The 19,215-nt window shown below is 43.9% G+C and overlaps 1 protein-coding gene across 1 annotated transcript in view; it reads right to left on the reverse strand.

Moving 5' to 3' along the window:
* Window positions 1–19,215, reverse strand: part of DNAH9 (dynein axonemal heavy chain 9) — a 336,893-nt gene that overhangs the window by 279,092 nt on the left and 38,586 nt on the right. Inside the window, exons 11-17 of the mRNA XM_072821109.1 lie at window positions 16,956–17,024; window positions 15,170–15,296; window positions 11,459–11,714; window positions 9,979–10,220; window positions 3,780–3,915; window positions 571–767; window positions 40–464 (exon numbers count right to left, since the gene is read on the reverse strand). Of these exons, the coding sequence (XP_072677210.1) occupies window positions 40–464; window positions 571–767; window positions 3,780–3,915; window positions 9,979–10,220; window positions 11,459–11,714; window positions 15,170–15,296; window positions 16,956–17,024 (1,452 nt within the window). The remainder of the gene's footprint in view (window positions 1–39; window positions 465–570; window positions 768–3,779; window positions 3,916–9,978; window positions 10,221–11,458; window positions 11,715–15,169; window positions 15,297–16,955; window positions 17,025–19,215) is intronic.

Raw genomic sequence — 19,215 nt, forward strand, 5'->3', positions numbered from 1 at the left:
TACTTGGGATGCTGGAAGAAACTAGAACAACACTATTACCTGTCAGTGACATAGTCAACAAGATGCTGTTTGAACATGAGGCTCCACCTCTTAATTATATTTAGCAGAGATGCTTTAAGAGGCCGGACATCAATTTTCATCCAGCTATCAAACGTTTTGATGGGCTCCAGTCTACACACTTCTTCATAGAGCTTTTCATAGGAGTCAATCTGTGCTTTAAACTGATGGAGGAGAGGAGGATTCTCTGGGATGCCATCTTCTGCATGGGCTTCCATCTCCTCGGGGGTGAGGACATGCCCATACAACAGAAACTGGCTCAGAATCTCCTTCCGGTCCTCCACATAGAGGTAGGAATATTGGCTGAAGGTGTCCCGATAGCCACAGCAGAGGGCCATCATACCCTGAACCCTGTCCAGAAGCTTGGTCCTCATGCTCGCCAAGTGGGCCATGCCCTCTATGTCAGCCTGGTGGGGGCGGGGGCGGAGCAAGACAACACACAGGTTACATCCGCACTCGGCAATAAGTTTGCAGATTGGGCTGGGAGGCAGGGCAGTTGAATACACTCAGTACCTGGTAGTGGGGCGAGCCAGTGTGTGGGGAGAGCCGTGGCATCAAAGACGATACTCCAAAAATGCTAGTAATAAGCCCCTCAATAGCGTCATAGAAGCCACCCTTCACTCCATACTCCAGGGAGGGAGAGAAAACTAATTCTGGTATGGCTAAGCTCAGGTGTGCTTCAAATATCGGAGTGAGTCCTGTCCTGCATTCTGAAGAACAAGGGACGCATACACACAAAACAAAGAATGGTTAAAATGGGCAAAAGGCAGTACCCATTTTGAAGGCCCTCAGAACACTTCTTTCCCTGCTATAAGCTTTTCGGGCATAGGAAAATAGAAATACAAAATTTGCTAACCCCCCAGAAAAGGTGAGGGTAACGGTCTCTCAGTGTTTATCAACAGGGGAGCCACTGACATTTCGAATAGGCCAATTCTTGCGCAGGCCTGTCCTGGGCATTGCAGGACATTTACCCTCCTGTCCTCGGAGAACACATCCCAGGGACTGCTCAGCCCAAGCCAGTCCCCTTCCACATTCCCAAATGCCTGGGTCAGGGGAGCGAAGGGGGGCGCAGTATGGCCTCTGGTTGAGAACAGGTTGATTTTGCCAAGCTAATTTCTTAGAAACAGCTAATTTCTCCTGAGACACAACGCCTGCAATTCCACTGGTAGCCACTAGGCGACCTGTGGCGCCCTTGTCAGTAGTTGGCGTTGGCAGGAAAAACAAAAACAAGTTACCATCCTGCCCGTTCTGATCTTCCAGGAAGACAGAACGTCTTTTAATTCTGTAGCTCTATAGTGATAAAAAATTAAAAACTGTATAAATAATTAACAGATCCCTGATTACTTGCTAGACTAACTTGCCTCGCTGAATTTAAATCAAAATATAACAGGGAGCAAGATGTTGCAAGTACAAGATTGGTGCTTAAACTTTTATTAATAACCGCTTATCTTCATAGGTCTCCTTGACTATGGCAATATTTGGGAGACCGTGATGTGCTGGATGCTGTGGGTGGTGGAAACCCATTCGAATCCGTTACCCTCGTTCCTCCCTAGAGGCTGCGGTAAGAGTGGCCATGTGGCTGCCTTTCCCAGCCCTGCTCTTGGTTAGGTAGGCAAGAGGACTGGCTCACCAGTGGAACATGGAGAATAGTGATGGCTGTCACTTCTGGGCTGTGGCCCTTGAGACAGCAGGGGACCCATCTGTATGCTCGCTCTTTTTCCCCTGCTCATGGATGAGAGCCTGGATGTGTTGGTGGGACCCAACTCAACCACAGAAATGAAGACAAGGCCCTAGAATGTGGTGGAACCACAGCATGGTGGGAACCTGTCCACTAACCTGAAGCACTCTCCTTAGCCTAGAACTTAGGAGCTAGATCTCTTTGTCATGTAAGCCACATTATTGATGGAGTTTTGGTTACCGTAGCTTCGTCATTCACCCCAAACCGAAATAACTGTGGGATCCTCAAAGATATGTAAGACGAGAGCCTTGCCTTCAAAATTGTGGGAATGATAAATCTGCATTACTAGATTAAGATGTGTCCCATTAAGTGCATATTTAACTTAAGGGAATGAACAGAAACTACACTACTCTCATAGAATAGTTTTTTAAACCACCTATAATATTAGGCTTTGCATATGTGCTCCTGCTATATTCTGCATTACTCTCTGTATGAGATACTGATCATTTAATAGATCGGGTTGCATACAGTTTATAGGATATAGAAGACTCATGAGACCATTCGGACTATGTGAGATTTCTGTTCCCTGTGCTCCCGTGGGAACCTAATCCCTATGTTCGAGGCAATGACGTCATCATTACCACACAAACCAGATTATCTTGGTGGTTCCACCACCTGGGTCAAGTCGGTCACCTTGGGAGTTAAGAGGGGGAAGAGCAATTCTGCTAGAGGGGGTAGCATCTACCCTGGGCAGGGTTTGCATTCTGAGAGGTGACAGTGAGTTCAGCCCAAGCCAAGTGTGCTGGGGCATCGTTCTGAATCTTCTAGAGAGGTCTGAGGCCCCCTGAACCTCCTACCCTTGAGGAGGTTTGGTTGGTTCTCCAAGGTGGACACTGTTGGCACTGCTCCCTAGGAGCCAGTTCTCCAATCTTCCTGCCCCACTGGCTACTTGAATCCAGGCTCTAGAATGTGATCCCCACCACACCAACTACCCCTGAGCCTGTTTCCTGCTGCCTAATCTCCTTGATTTGGAGCACCCTTCAACCTTGAAAACAAAGACCATGCCTCTGATCTCAGTGACCCCATCTACCGAGACCACGTGGGGTTTGCCCACTTTCACTACACCCAGCACTGAGCCTTGCTTCCCTCTATTCTCAGCCCAGGCGCCTGCACATAGCCTCTTATTGGGGCTGGGTATCTGGACATGGATCTTGACCTACCCATTTTACCACTGGATTTTCTTTCTTCTCTCAGGTTGGACTTGACGTCTTAAAGTCTCATCCCCACCTTCATCCTCTGGCTTCCAACTATTCACCCTGCCTTTCCATTTTGATGAATTCTTCAATGCAATGCTTACTAAACTCCTCAGAATCTACCAGAATGTGAAGATTTAATTCAAATTTTGCCTGAACCCTTCTGTTCTTTCCATCCCATCACTTACTAGCCAAGGTCGGCCCTGTGTACCTCAACTCGGTTTATCCAGCACAATTTAAAGCTATTTTTTTAAACAGCTCCAGAGAATGCCCATGACCTTCTTAGCATTCCTGTTCCTTGTGACAGTGACCTCATCCACAGCTTGCCTGACTCTTTTTTCCACACAGAAAAACTTCTGTTAACCTGGCGACTACAACCTCCCTGTGTTCTCAAAAGGCTTTAGAAATAGAGAACATTAGGCTTGAAGGCACAGAATGTCCCCCTCTCATTGCCATGAACCAAGTCTGGATGAAGCCGCCATTACTAACTGGGCTTCATCCTCTTTACTGAAACTTTATTTAGATTAAATTGGCATTTATGTTTTTGCTGTTGCTATGGGCCTCACTATCTTAGAGCCTGGCGTACCACCTGAGTTTTAGACAGAGAGACATCTTTCCTCTGGCAACAATTTAGAAACTCAACACCTTGGCTATTTTACTATATACAATTCATAAAATATCCACAACATTTTGGGAAAAGTCACTAGGCACTTGGTCACACTCCACTGTTATTCAACAGGTGGTATTATTATCTTCTCAGGGATAATGCACATCCATAAGCCAGTAAATACCAGTGTTTTCCAGGAGGTACTTGAGGGAGCACTCAATAGCAAGAAAAAACCCATCCAGCAACATCTCATCGATGTAGTTAACGTAAGTCTTCCAGATATTAGAGGTTGGGTCTGCCACAAACAGACCTAGGTTTTCCTACAAAAGAAAGAAGAATGGATTTAAACCATGTTTAATAATATGGAAAGCCTGGTCTAATTGTCATTAATGGGAATAAAAATAACACTGTGGGGGGAAAAAAAGCATTCTTGTGAAAAGTTTGCTATTACACATATATCAAGTCCATTCTGTCTAATGGGTATGACCACTGATTGAAAGGAACAGAGTTGATCCATGAAGGGAATATAGAGTCTCATCCCATCCCCAAGAAAAGAGGATGGTGACAGACCACTTTCCCAGGAAAAATGGGCCACAGGGTGTGATTTATAAGTGTTGATGGATGTGCTGTGGAAGAAGCTATATCAAGGCAGAAGTTAGGGCAGAGAGAGGAAGGGACACTATGGGGAAAGGGCTTTAGGATTCAAGGCATGTAAGAAATTCGGGGTTCAAACAAGTATAGTCTTTCCAAGCTAGTCTTTAGAAATGAGCTGGAGTGTTTTGTTTGGGGCATTTACTATTAAAAACCATCATATTGAGTGACTTAGAAGATGCGTATACCTAGGGGACCCCTGGATGACTCAGCTGGTTGAGCATCTGACTCTTGACTTCAGCTCAGGTCATGATCTTTGGGTTGAGATCGAGCCCCACATTGGGTTCTGTCCTAGGCATGGAACCTGCCTAAGATTCTTTCTTTCCCACTCCCTCTTCCTCTCCTCTTCTTTCCCTTTCTGAAGAGAGAGAAAAGGGACACCTGGGTGGCTCAGCGGTTGAGCACCTGCCTTTGATTCAGGGTATGATCCCGGGGTCCAAATTTGAGTCCTACATCAGGCTCCTTCAGAGAGCCTGCTTCTCCCTCTGCCCATGTCTCTGCCTCTCTCTCTCTCTCTCTCTCTGTCTCTAATGAATAAATAAATAAAATAAAATATTTTAAAAAAGAGAAAAAAAGAAAACATACACATAAAGGGACACATGTGTGTCCCCTCCCCCTCTCCCTCCCTCCCTACTACCCTCATCTGGTAACATGGCATGGACACACACACATCCCACTTACTCATCACCATTTTCATTATCAAGCCTTCTGACATCAACTTTCCATTTATCCCATATCTTCAAAGAAAGTGGTAACTACTTTGCAGAAGTAATTTTTTAGGCCACTCATAAATTACCTCTACAGACATTACCATGTATAAACCCCCCCTAGATTAAAAAAAAAGAATCTCATGATCCTGTCTTTATGTGACAAAACTCTAAAATTTCTAAAATGCATTATATACCCCTTTGTTTCCTCAGCAGATATAAGATTTTCTCAATGATTTAAAGCCTATCATCATGCAAATCATAGCATGGTGACAGTATAGAGTTGCTCTCGGATGTTATTAAGTGCGTAGGTCTGTTTGCTTCTTTATTTTTTAAGACATTTAGTTTTTATGACTGCCTGTATCGTTGTTTTATCTCCCCCCTAATGTCACACTCGTAGATGGCTATCTCCATATTTTGACTTTTCACCTTAGATCAGTGATGGTCTAAGGAGCAAAAATGTTGGAATTTCTGTGAACTAAGAATAAGTGGGTCAAGTTTCTGATTGTAGCCAAGACAGCAATGAGATCAGACCTACCCTTCTGCTACACACAACTATAGGATTGGATAGAAGAACAATTCTTCCGGGGCAGCTAAAGGACAAGAGCACAGTGATGTGATCCTTTAGGGAAGGGAAATCCTCATGGTGAGCTTCACAACCACCTAGCTTTCTACCTGGAGGCACTTTCCAAACCTCAGCTCAGGGAAGTGGACCATGATGATAGCATCCTTCCTGCTGGGCAGAAAACAAAACAAAACAAAACAAACAAACAAACAAAAAACCCAGCGACTAGAGTGTTCAGGACTATGGAGACTGTGCAGTCTCCTTGAATCTTTGAATATTAAGCTGTATATCCTTAAAACAGATTCTGTAAGGCTTGGCAGAGAACAGTTGTGGTAAGCTGCACAGAGATCATGTGGTCATACAACACTGGACAATGTTTGTGATTCTATCAGAAATAATAGGGGTGCCCGGGTGGTTCAGTTGGTTAAGCCTCTGCCTTCAGCTCAGGTCATGATCCCATGGTCTTGGGATCAAGTGCTGCATTAGGCTCCCTGCTCAGGGGGGAGTCCCCTTCTCCCTCTCCCGCTCCCTCTGCTTGTGCTCTCTCTCTCAAATAAGTAAATAAAATCTTTAAAAAAATTATGAAAGACTTTATAGATAACCTAGGAATCGTGCCAAGACCCCAGAAACACTATGCTTTGGAGGTTAGAACTGCCCTAGAGTAAGGCCTCCTTAGAACCACCCTCACAAAGCTTAAAATTGAGCCTCTACAGGAACAAGCTGATCCACCAGTAGGTTGAGTAGTTGAGTCCTACATCAGGCTCCTTCAGAGAGCCTGCTTCTCCCTCTGCCTAAGTCTCTGCCTCTCTCTCTCTCTTTCTCTCATGAATAAATAAAATAAAATCTTTAAAAAAAAAGAGAGAAAAAAGAAAACATAAACATAAAGGGGCACATGTGTGTTCCCTCCCCCTCTCCTTCCCTCCCTCCTACCCTTGCCTGGTAACATGGCATTGTCTGCCAAACAACACAACCTCTTTAAAGGAAATAACAACTCAGTTCTAAAGCGGTATCCAATATGACTAGAACATAGCATAAAAAATTACTAGACATACAAAGAAGCAGGAAAGCATGATATTTAACTAAGAGAGGAAATAATCACCAAGAACAGACTTAGCAAATAACTGCCCTACCAATCCTGGAATGTATCTTCCTCAGACTTATCTTATGTGAGAGAAAAATAAACTGTTGTCACATCAACATTAAAAAAAAAAGACTCCGAAAATAAAATAGATGTTGGAATTAGCAGTCAAGAATGTCATAATTTGATTTAAAAACTCCTCAAATTTGATGAAAAATAGGTTCAAAAAGCTCACAAACTCTGAGCTGGGTGAACAGAAAGCAAACTGATTCAGGCACATCTCAGTGAGACAGAAAACAAACAAACAAACAAAAACACAAAGACTAGAAAAAAAGAATCTATTAAAAGCAGTCTGAGAGAAACAATACATTACATATAGAGGAACAAAGAAACAAATTAGGGCTGGCTTCTCAGAAACATTGGAGGGGAGGAGGAGACAAGGAAATAATTTTTGTAAGAGAAATAAAACTGTCTATGCTGATTTCTATATCCAATGAAACTATCCTTCAAAAAAAAAAGTGAAATAAGGACATTTCAGAGAAACAAAAAGTGAGAGAATGTGTCATTGGCAAACTGGATCTGTAAGAAAAGCTAAAGGGAGTTCTTCAGGCTGCAGAGAAACGACCACAAGTGGGAAGTCAGCTTTTCAGAAAAGAAAAAACAAGTTTGGAAATGGGGAGTATGTGGGTGAATATAAAATACTATAAATACCTTTTCTTGAGTTTTTTTTTTTATTTTTTAAAAGATTTATTTATTTATTTTAAAGAGAGAGAGAGAGAGTGGGGGAGGGACAGGGAGAGAGGGAGAGAATTCTAAAGCAGGCTTCCTGTTGAGCATAGAGCCTGACTTGGAGCTCCAACCCAGGACCCTGAGATCCTGACCTGAGCTGAAATCAAGAGTTGGTCACTTAACCGACTGAGCCACCCAGGTGCCCCTTTTTCTTGAGTTTCTAAAACAAAAACATATAATACTCTGCAAGGCCTGGGATTTATTGTGGGATTTACTTAACACGCATGTACACTCAACAGTACAAAAGTTGCAGGGGGGCTTGAACTGAACCATAGGGTGGCTAGGTTCCTATATTTCACAGCAAAACTCTAAGTTGAAACATACTAAAGTCCAGAATGACCACTGTAAATGGATGGGATGACTATGCAACATGATGGAATGCCAATTGAGAAATTAGTATAGGAACACCTGGGTGGCTCAGTGGTTGAGCGTCTGCCTTTCGCTCTAGTTGTGATCCCAGGGTCTGGGGATTGAGTCCTGCATTGGGCTCCCTGCAAGGAGCCTGCTTCTCCCTTTTCTATGTTTCTGCCTCTCTCTGTCTCTCATGAATGTATGAATGAATGAATAAATAAATAATCTTAAAAAAAGTAGAATAGAATATTTTTAAAATAGTTAACAACAAGATGGTAGGAAGGGAAGAACAGAAAAGCAAAACAGACATGAAGCAAATAGGAAATGGCGAGATGGTTAGGTAAATCCAATCACAGCATAATTACATTAAATGTAATAGTCTAAACATTCCAGTTAATAGGCAGAGTTGTTAGGGATGTAAGTCTCTACTATATTGTCTACAAGAGAAGAAATTTGATTCCAAAGAAACCAACAGGTTGAGTGTAAAAGGGTGGGAAGATGGGCAGTGCAAAGTAGGAATGGTGAATCTGGAAGGCAAGACTACAGTATTAACAGGTCAAGGGAGTATTATGAGAAATAAAAAGTCAATTTCATAAGAATGAAGTAGTCAATTCCTCAGGAAGTTCAAATAATTATAAGTGTGTTCGTACTAAAAAAGTGTCCAGGGACACTTGGATGGCTCAGTCGGTGAAGTGTCTGACTCTTGGTTTCAACTCAGGTCCTGATCTCAGGGTCATGAGATCAAGCCCCACATAGGGATCCAGCTCAGCACAGAGTCTGCTTAAGACCCTCCCACTCTCCCTCTTCCTCTGCCCCTCCCCCTCCAAATAAACAAATTATTTTGAAAAAGAAACAAAGGAGCATCAAACACTTGATGAAAGCTCTGACCACACTAAAGTCTTAGACAAATCATCCAGAGTCACAGGCAGAGATTTTAACCCTCTATCTTCAGTAATTGGGAGACTAAAGGGGCAAAAAACTCAGAAACCATCCAGAAGATCTGCACAATACTATCAACCACTTTGAACTAACTGGTATTTATGGGACACTATACCCAACAATGGAAGAATAAACAAATTGTCAAGTGGACAAGGAACATGCAATAAGGTGGATAGTATTCTAGGTGTTGGAACAAGTATTGGTGTATTCCAAATAATTCAGATCTTAGAGAGTATTTTCTCTGAACACAATTGGACTGAACTCGATGCCAATTTCATCAAGCTAGCCAGAAGAGCCCCAAACAAGTGAAAATCAAACAATGCACTTCTAAACAACCACTGAGTTAGAGCATGAGTCACAAGCAAAAAAAAAAAAAAAAAAAATTAAGACTGAATGACAATGGAAATGAGGTGCACAAAATTTCTGGAATGCAACTAGAGCAGAGCTCATAGGGAAAATTATGTCAAATGCTTGTATTCAAAAAGAAGAAGAAAGGCTCAAAATCTATACCCTAAGTTTCTGTCCTTGGAGGCTGTCCCCATGAATAGGTGAGCATCATGACCCCAAATTAAGGAAAGAAAGGATAAAGAACAAAGAATAGAAATCAATGAACTAGAAAGCAGATAAATAAAATTAACAAAGTCAAAAGTACAATACGTTGCTTGCTTCAAACCATAGACAATCCCAGATAGCATCTGTGACTCATTACTGATTTTGTGCGTGAGATCAACCTGCCAGAACTGGCCCATGTAGGGCAGCTGGAGTAGAGCTGAAGCTGGTGGCCACTTATAGCTCCCTTCCATGGTCTGGTCTTTGATGGCAGACACGAAGCTGCCCTGATCATAACACAGGGCAGAGCCTTCCTGCAGGAAGTACAGCCGCCCGCACTGTTTATTCTCTTTACAAAGGCAGGTAGAGAGGCCACGGTCATCTTTCATCTCCTCAGGCGTATAGAGCCAGGTTACGGAGGTGCTGCTGGGGGTTCACATGGGCTGTGTGGAGCAAGTCGGGGCTGGTTAGTATAGAAGATAATTTAGGGTTTGGTACTGGGCATGGCCTTCTCTCTCCTTGAGGTTTGGTGTGGGACTTAAGTCATGCGGGATCACCATTAAGACAGTATTAATTTTGACATACTGATACCAGAATGTGCCTTTCCTCTCTCCCTATCTGTTAGCATCCCTGAAGGTAGAAGGCACAACCTCTGTTGATTGTCTTAGTTTTCAAATCACTTCTTGCACCCAAACACACTTCCGGATGCTCCCCCTTGGCCAATGGTATGTATATCTGAGAGGCTGGTTATTACCTGAACAAGGGCATGAATCTGAAGTCCAGATTCTTTGATGAGATTGTAGTATTTTTCCAGCTGATCATGCTGATCATCCATGGAAAGAAGGCATTCCCTTTTTCCATCTTTTCTTTTAAATATTGGAGACACCCATGTTTTAATGATGTTTTGAATCTCTTCCACATTGTCTTTAGCCTTCTGAATTCTTTGTTCGAGATCACGGATGCTATCAGTGATTTGAATGACATAATCCCAGATGCCTGTGCCCCCAAAGAAACAAAATTAATAGAAATAGCTAAAGGTCTAATTGCTAGAAAAGGTAAGGATTTAATATTTGTAGGTTTTAAAAGACTTTTACCTGGGTAGGTTGAACAGCCCATGCTTATCATAACCCTCATAAAGGAGGGAAAGAAACAAAGAGGTAATGCTTACCAAACCAGTGCACAAAAGTTGGCACAGTTGCTGGGGCATAACCAGTACACCATGATGATTTCATTTGGGTTAATGAACCTTATTTTTCTAAGCACTTTTGCTTTATTAAATGTTGAAAATACTGTTCCCTCTTGTATATAACATACAGTTCTAACTCACTATGACATTCTAAGACTTCTGAGTTGACCATAACTTTCTTTTGAAACTTCAACTCTTTTGAGTTCAAGGGAAAATTAATCTCCCTCCCCTGTGATTCCTCATGCTTTATTTTTAACTCTATGATAGCTTTTTATCACAGCCTGTCTTGCACAATTTACAGTTGTACATGTCTGTGGTCCCAACTAAGTGTGAGCTCTTTGAGGGTAGGAGCCATGTCTCATACACCTCATATCCCATATTCCCCCCGAGTCCATCACACAGTATCCTACAAATGTTAATCCATCAATGAAATTAGTACTGAATTAGAGGATATATGAGAATTAAATGCATAGTACCCTCATTTAAGAGGTCTAAAGTTTAGGGGTGCCTGGGTGGCTCAGTCAGTTAAGCATCTGACTCTTGATTTTAGCTCAGGTCATGATGGGTCATGGGATCGAGTCCCCCACTGGGCTCCATGCTCAGCAGGGAGTCCACTTGAGATTCTCTTCTTGAACCCTCTACCCTTCCCGCTACTCACACTGTCTCTCAAATGAGTAACTCTCAAATAAATAAAAAAAGATGTCTACAGTCTAGTGAAGAAAAGTAACTCATAATATAGTAAAAGCCCTCATTCACAGTGTGCCCAACATATGCTGGAGACCACGGGAGGTGTCATGCGACCTCTGAGCCTCCTGCAGCACATGGTGGCAAGATTTTCTAAATCTACCAATCATATCCAAAAGAGAAGGAAGAAAAGGAATACTACCCTTCTTGTCTTCTCTGCTTTGAGTGTGTGTCTGAGAGGGTAGGCTTGTGTTTCAAACAAAAACCAGACTGGAGGGGGATCATTCATGGTTCTATCAACTTTATCAGGATCTTAACCCCTGACCTCCCTCCCTCCCCTGGATTCCAGGCGGTGCCCTGTTACCTTCTGTTTTCCAGCTCAGAGTCTCCTCTGCAGCTCTTAGGTGGAGGTCGATACCCTGCAGCTCTTCCTCCACTAAGGGAAATTCCACCTCTATAAGAGTTTTCACAATTTTATTGTACCAATTTGCCATCAGCTCCAACTTAGCCACAAGCTGCCGATAGAATTCCCTGGAGGAGAACAAGACTGCTGCTGTCTCAGGAACATGCTGCTTCTGCCTGGGTTCAAGATAACTCATTTCCTTCAGCACGGAAATCAGCTGGAAAGGAGAATCCACATTATGTGGCTGTGGTCAGTGGCCATGAAAAACAGCAATCACCAGTCAAAGATAGGAAAATCCCGGGGCCCCCAAGCTCCTTATGGGGCCCTTCTTAACTTTTGCTTCTACCTCTTTTGCAAATCTAGAGAAGGAAATTTGAGTTTTAGGCAGAAGGAAGAGGACTCAGAGGCAGCAACAATCATCGAGTGCGTAAACCCCAAAGAGCAACTGCAGAAAGGTGGCCTCAGAGACAAAACAGGGCTACCTTGATGCTTTTGGGTATATGACTGACACAATGATGGGTTCGTGCTGACAGAGTCTGTTAGTTCCCATGGAGGAGCGAAGGAGTGCGGGAGGGGAATCACCTGGTCTGGGCCAGCCCCGTGCCTGAGAAGCCTCGAACTCAGACTCCTGGTAGTCTCCCCAACCAGGTCACAAGCACAAGAGACACTGACAATTGAGAGGCGATGCCCCATTGTACAACTTGGGATCATCAGATATGATCATCTGAAATAGCCCTTCACTTCCATAAGCCTGCATTGGTGTATCTTTGTGTCTTAACATATGAGAAATGGAAGTACCCGCACCTCTCGGAACATCTGTGGGTGCTACGTTGAGTGGAAGTACACAAATGAGAGGCCAAGCAGATGTGGTCCAATGGAAAAAGGAGCTTTCATCTGGGTTTTTAGGCATCCTGGTCTTCATTCTTTGTTTATACTTTTTAATTTTAATTGAAAGAGAGACAGAGAGAGAGAGAGTCAGGGAGGAGCAGAAGGAGAAGAATAAGCAGACTCTGCACTATATGCAGAGCCTGATGCAGGGATTGATCCCACAACCCTGAGATTATGACCTGAGCAGAAATCAAGAGTTAGATGCTTAACTTACTGAGCCACCCCGATGCCCCACCCCCTTTTATTTATCCTTTTACCTCTGAACCTATGAGGACTAGTATATATAGGTAGGTGCGACAAAACAGATACCAGGCCATAGATTCTGCCCCCCTCTCCTTCCACTCCCCTTTCCTGACCTCTGCAGGGACATCTGGGCTCCTAGCTCCCCTTGCAGTGGTTCCAGACCAGTGCTTCACTACTGCCCAGCCAATTCTCCTCAGGGTTTAGGCAAATGCTAACCATTTGGCAGGACCTAGGCCTCCTAGTTTATTTTGAAATCAGCTCAAGGTAGATATTAAAAATTTAAATGTAAAAACTGAAAACAAAAACAATTAAAGCCTGGAGGCTACTTATATAATATTGAGGTGGAGAAGGCCCTTCTAAACATACAATAGGAAATAAAAGATAAAATTTATAAGTATGAAATATCATTCACATAATAAAATGGCACACCTCAACTGGTAAAAAACAAAAACAAAACAAAACACATATGCAACAGATTTTGTAATAGCTGACAAATATTTCCCAAATATTCTAACAAATTCAGAGGAAAAGAGAGTATTTCCACTCCAAAATGGGAGAAAGACATGAATAAGCAATTTGTAAAAGAAGAACTATAACTGGCCAATGAACACATGAGAAAGTTCTACTTTGCTAGTGGTCAGATATAAACTAAAACAATGTTGAAATATTATAAATGTACATACATTTATAATATATTTTATTTTTACTATGTTATATTTTTATATATTATATATTATATTTTGTTTTATTTTTATTATATATTTTCATATTTAATTTATATATATTTAATATTTATTACTGTATTTTATTTCATTGTAAGATGCCTTCAATAGTAAGATTCACCATTATTTCATATCCAACTATGGAAGAAAGAAAAAAAAATATGGCATGTTAAACTATAAACACATGCCATTTTTAGAGATGCTAAGATGTTTTAAAAAAAGTGCATCCTACAGTCAATGAAATACAGATTGATAAAACTAGAAGATAATGTAAATGTCCAATGATAGGGAATTTAAAATAATTTAAAGAAATAATTTATAAAAAAAATATTTTTCACCCATATAATTCCTATAATGGCCACAAAGGGGCAAATCTGATCATGTCCCTCTAGAATATGTGTGTTTCTATTCATCCTTATTAGGACTGCCATTGTCACATTGCTCCAAGCAGGAGCTAAGGGATGTTTGCAGCTCTTCCTTGACTTGTATGTTTGGTTGTCTCCCCTTAACTCACTTTATAATTCAGGTATTAATTCCCTCTCCCCATTTTTCCCTTCTTTCCTCTCCCCCCTTGCCTCCTATTACCTACAAACACCTATAAAGCACCCACTACATGCTGTGCATTGGGGCAGAGAGAGTACTTGCTCTGGAGTATACAGAAGAGGAGTGGTCCATCCCCCATACCATCCTGAGGGCTGCTGAGTTCCTACAACTACTTCAGCTCAGTTTCTGGCTCTCTATTGCTGCATTCCTGGAGAACATGCCACTGAGACAGGAGTAGGCAAGGGCTTTTAGCTCCTTGTAGCCTATACTTTTAACATTTTTTTTCCCCATATGCTTCCTGATGCGGGCTGGCTTTTGATTTTCATGTTTCTCCAGCTTTACGCTCTCCATGCTGCCATAGTCCATAAGGACTTTCTGCTTTTCTGATCAGCTAGAGCAGCATCTCTCAATCTCAGTACTACTGACATTTTCAGACAAAATCTCCTGTTTGTGGGGTGCCATCCTGCATGTTGTAGGAAGTTTAGCAGCATCCTTAGAATCTACTCACCCTACACCATTGGCATTCAGTCCATGTTTAGCAACGCAAATTACTTCCAGGGGGACAAAATTGCCTCAGTTGAGTATCCGTAATCTAGAGTTTTATTTCCAAAGCTACTCCAGTGTGATTTATCATATATGATCTAATAAAGATACATCTCTACATGTTGAGGTTCCAGCTCCCAACTAGCTGGTGGGTTCCTTGAGGGCAGGAACTGGATCTTATATTTGGTTGGCCTTCTCATGTCTAGTCAACAGCCTTCATGTGGAGCATGCATTCAAGGCAGGCACAGTCAACTCTGTTTGGTACTAAAAGGTAATGCTGTCACCCCCTCTGTCTAAGGATGGGTAGTAATATCTATTCCTGTATAGATATACCTTCTGGAATTTCAAACAGTGCATATTTAGAAGAGGATATTGAAACTTGCAGATGAGTTCATCTTGAGTGTAACTGCCAGTCTAACTTTGTGCCTGAAGCCAAGTTCATAATAAAGCTATTACCACACAAATGAAAGGTAAAAAAAATGTTTTTTTTCAATTATATTCTGTTGTGCAAAATCAATGCAAATTTATTGGCCAATCATGGAGAATAATGTGGACATTAGACAACCTAAGAAAACACCACACCTCAGGATTCATTCCCCGGGAGGAGATCCAGGGTAGAAATTCTTTTCAGCACCTTCTATATTCTTATAAAAAGCCCCTTTGCCTTGGAGATCAGTGGAGTTCAATGAGTCTCTTGAGGAGCCCAAAAGGAATTTTCTGCCCCCTGATTTACCTGGGGGCTAAAGTTGACAGTGATCTGCTTTGTCTCAGGGTCACGTTTCAGAAGTGGCCGGGAAAGGTTGTATTGGGACTTCTCTGACACTGTCTGACACCAGTCCTCATAAAGTCTTGCCTCGTACCTGTGAGAACCAGAGACAACAGCCACCTGTTATGCACCCTTCCAGCACCCAGCAACGACCAATTGAAGACAGAGATATCTTAACAAATATGCAACCCAGGTATCTAAGTACGTACATACACATGTGTATATCATGAGCTGAAGATATTATTGGTAAAATACCTGAATCCATTCTTTTTTCTTTTCTTTTTTAGATTTTTGTTTATTTATTTAAAAGGGAGCAAGAAAGAAAGCATGAGTGGAGGGGTTGGGAAGAGCAGAGGGAGAGGGAGAAGCAGATTCTCCGCTGAGCAGGGAGCCTGACACAGCATTCACTCAGGATCCTAAGATTATGACCTGAGCCAAAGGCAGACACTTGGGGCCACCCAGGTGCCCCTTCCTGAATCCATTCTTAAGTCAATAACTCAGCCAGACACATCACCTGCAGGTAGCACCTCATTTCGAAAGGTGGCACAGCTTAAATGACAGGAGAGCAGAAAGAAAGGCTCCAAGCAATCTTTTCAGGGCAGAAGGGGAGTTGTGACCACTCTCATTAAATCCTGGAAGAACTTACTGGCTAAGATTTGCTCTCATGCTAATCTTCATGCAGCTCAAGACGTCCCTTGCTCAGTCATTAAACACTGACTGGATGCCTACCATGTGTTGGGCTTGAGGGATAACATGGGGAATAACACCCCATGGTAAATGCAGCTAATGTGTTGGAGCACAGGTAAGCAGAAAATACAGGAGTACAATCCTGGAGAGATGTACCGGGCATGAGGCCTCTCATGGCAGGGGTGAGTGCATGATGAGAAGAACACTAGGAAGGCTTCATGGAAGAGGGGCCACACTGAGCTTTGATGGAGTGTCAGAGGACCAGGAGAGGTAGGACAGTGAAAGGGAAATGAATGCTCCCAGTAGAAACAACAGCACAGCCCTGGGCAGAGGTAGGAAAGGGTGGACTGTGATCTGGGGACACCTGAGACCACAGGGGGCAGAGGTCAAGGCTGGAGAGGGAGGCAAAAGCCACGAGGAAGAGATGAGAGTTGGGGGGAGACCCTAAGAGGCCCCCCAGCCAGAGGATGTGCCAGCATCATCGGATCTGGGATTTGCTAACCATGGGGCAGTAGAACCTGTACCCACAGAAGACTTAACTGTGGCTTTAGAGCAGGAACAGCTCTGAGCCCATGCAAATGGCAAATTGTCATTCTTACCATTTCTGTGTCAGAGGACACAGGACATATTTATAAAACTCATCTCCTCTTTCTGCAGCACCAACTGTTGCTTTCTGCTCAGCGAGCAGCTGCTGTGATTTTCCGTGACACTGAGCCCCACGCCATGAGGAGCGCCCTACTTCCTCCAGCTCTGCCAAGTTCACGCTCCTCACAAAACCAGCCTGAAAGTGTCTGTAACTAGAACGGAGCTGCATCTCCTCCCCAGACCCTGGGTTGGTGACCCCAGAAGCGCTGTAATCACAGGCATTGCAGTTACATCATAAGACAGAGAGTGGCATTTGGCAGCCGTGTGTGTGTGTGTGTGTGTGTGTGTGTGTGTGTGTGTGTGTGTTGGGGGGGGGAGGGGGGCCTCCGGGTTTTTGCTGCACAAACCCGGAGCCACAAAAGGCCTCACAGGGTGGGGGGCGTGCCATTTGCAGAACAATGCAACCCCAGAAGCCACTTACTTTTCCAGCAACGAGAGCATATCTTCATATTTCTGGGTCATTCGCTTTCCTTCGGCAGATTCCATGCAACTGTCCCCACAAAAGAGAACAAGAAACGGCACCAGTTTAGAAGAAGCCAACATAACCATCTAAGTAACAAACTGCAGCCTGGAAAGAGACTGAATGGTTTTGGGGGCGGGTTTCCAAAGGCCCCTAAAGGAGCCTACCTCCTTCCTCAAGAACATCACCCACCGGCCACCAGAGGGCAGCTGCAGTTCCTGAAATGCTCGCCTCACCACACCCCCCCCCCCGCCCCCCGCCCCGGGGGGGGGGGGGTGCAGGGAGAGCAGGACACAGCTACCCCCCACCCCTAGCCCAGCCAGTCCAGTGTGAGGAAGCGAAGTCCTTCCAAAATCTAAATAAAAGGGAAACTGAGATATGAGAAGAAAATTCTAGATGCAGCTTTCTGTATTTCGGGGAAAAAAACTGCATATAACATTATGCCTCATAACAAAACTATATAACATTAAACAATGTTTTATATATGTGTGTATATACATATATAGTAGTGTATGCACATACATGTGTATGTTATAAACATACATATATAACATGTATGTGTATCTTTCTCCTTCCCTGAAATCCTTCTAGGACACGTGATGACAAGACCTCCTACTCATTGACATGTCTATACAAGGTTCCTCTCTCACCTCTTGTGCCCCCAAATGTGAGCACACCGATGCACACATGTGCATACACACACAACACACACTCAGAGGCTCCGGCGGGGATGCTGGGAGCCACAGAGGAACAGAAGCTGAGTCCAGCTGGAGGCCCATTACCCACACCACTACCTGGTTTCGATGCTCCTCTGCAACCCAAAATGAAGAGACCAGCCTCCAGGAGAATTGAAGCAGCTGCCACTTTCAGAGCCTTCACACGAACTGTGTTGGAGGGTCTGTTTTGTGTGTGTTCTGCCGGCAAAGTGAGGCAGCTTTTTGCAAAGACTTTAAAACACCCACTTGGTCTTTACCAACAAGGTTTCTTCATCAGGTCTCTTGAGCTTACGGTATAAACCCTCAGGTACGCAGAGTAAGCATTGGATTTCCTGGTAGGTTTTCCCCCCTCTACTTGCTTAGTTCCCTTTCCTGGTGAATGAGCAGATGCACCTGTCGAGGCAGCAAAGAGACGTGGAAAGGGCTTCGGACTAGGTGGGTGCCCTCCCTCCCCCCATCCCAGTCTTCCCCTCACGAGCTGTGGGATTTCTGCAAACCTCCTAACCCTAGATCTCAGTTTTGTTTCTTGGAGAATGAGGCCAGAGGGGAGAGCGGTTTTTCACACTGGGCCCCGTGCCGGTTGCCTGAAAGTTTGATAGGTCACAGGAGTAAGTGCATACTTCCCATAGGTTCTACTTCTCTTCGTGGTAAGGAAAGTAGCCAGTTTGTATATACAGTTGACCTTCAACAACCTGTTGGGGAGAGGGGTGCTTCAGAGACACCAACCCCCATGCCAGCAGAAATCCGCATGTTAACTGTAACTCCCTAAAAACTTAACTACTGTTGACTGGAAGCCTTCCTATAATGTAAAGAGTCAATGAACACATATTTCCTACATTATTGCCTTATATAGTGCATTCTTACGATAAAGTAAAGAGAAAAAAACGGTAAGAAAATCATAAGGAAGGGAATGCATTACAGCACCATAAAAACTCTGTCTAGGTAGTGGGCCCTGTGCCCCCCGCCCAAGATCTATCTTCTGCTTCAGCAGTGTGTGCAGGGAACAGACCCCGCGCCACACCTCCTTCCGGCCTCCCCACCACCCTCCTACCTCTTGCCCAGCCGCAAACTTTGAACCATCCTCTCAGCCACCTCCTGCCTGCAGACCCGCCAGCACCAACCACAAGCTCCCGGGTTCATCAGAAGTACTCCACGTGGTCAGCCTGCACCTGCAGACCTCCTTCGCCTCCCTCCTTCCAGGCTTCTATGTCTACTGCAGTGATGTAGCTCTGGAGAGCTGGGCCACTTCTACTTGGCCAAGAATGCTCAAGAGTGTCCAGCATCTCTTGAAGTTGCAAAAGCCACGCCTTAGCTGCGCCTCTTCTAGAACACGCAGGAGCCATCCCCGATGGGAAGGGTAAAACCTGTGGTGCCGTGGAGGCTGCCAGGGAGGTGGACGAGAACCTGAACCAGGTCCCTCTGGGTCTGCTGGCCCTGGGCTCTGCCCATCAGACTTCCTCCCCGCTCCTCGTGAGTCCTGAAGAACAACTTCCTAGAGGAGCAGG

Source organism: Canis lupus, chromosome 3, assembly GCF_048164855.1.
Source record: "Canis lupus baileyi chromosome 3, mCanLup2.hap1, whole genome shotgun sequence".
Classification (NCBI taxonomy): Eukaryota; Metazoa; Chordata; class Mammalia; order Carnivora; family Canidae; genus Canis; species Canis lupus.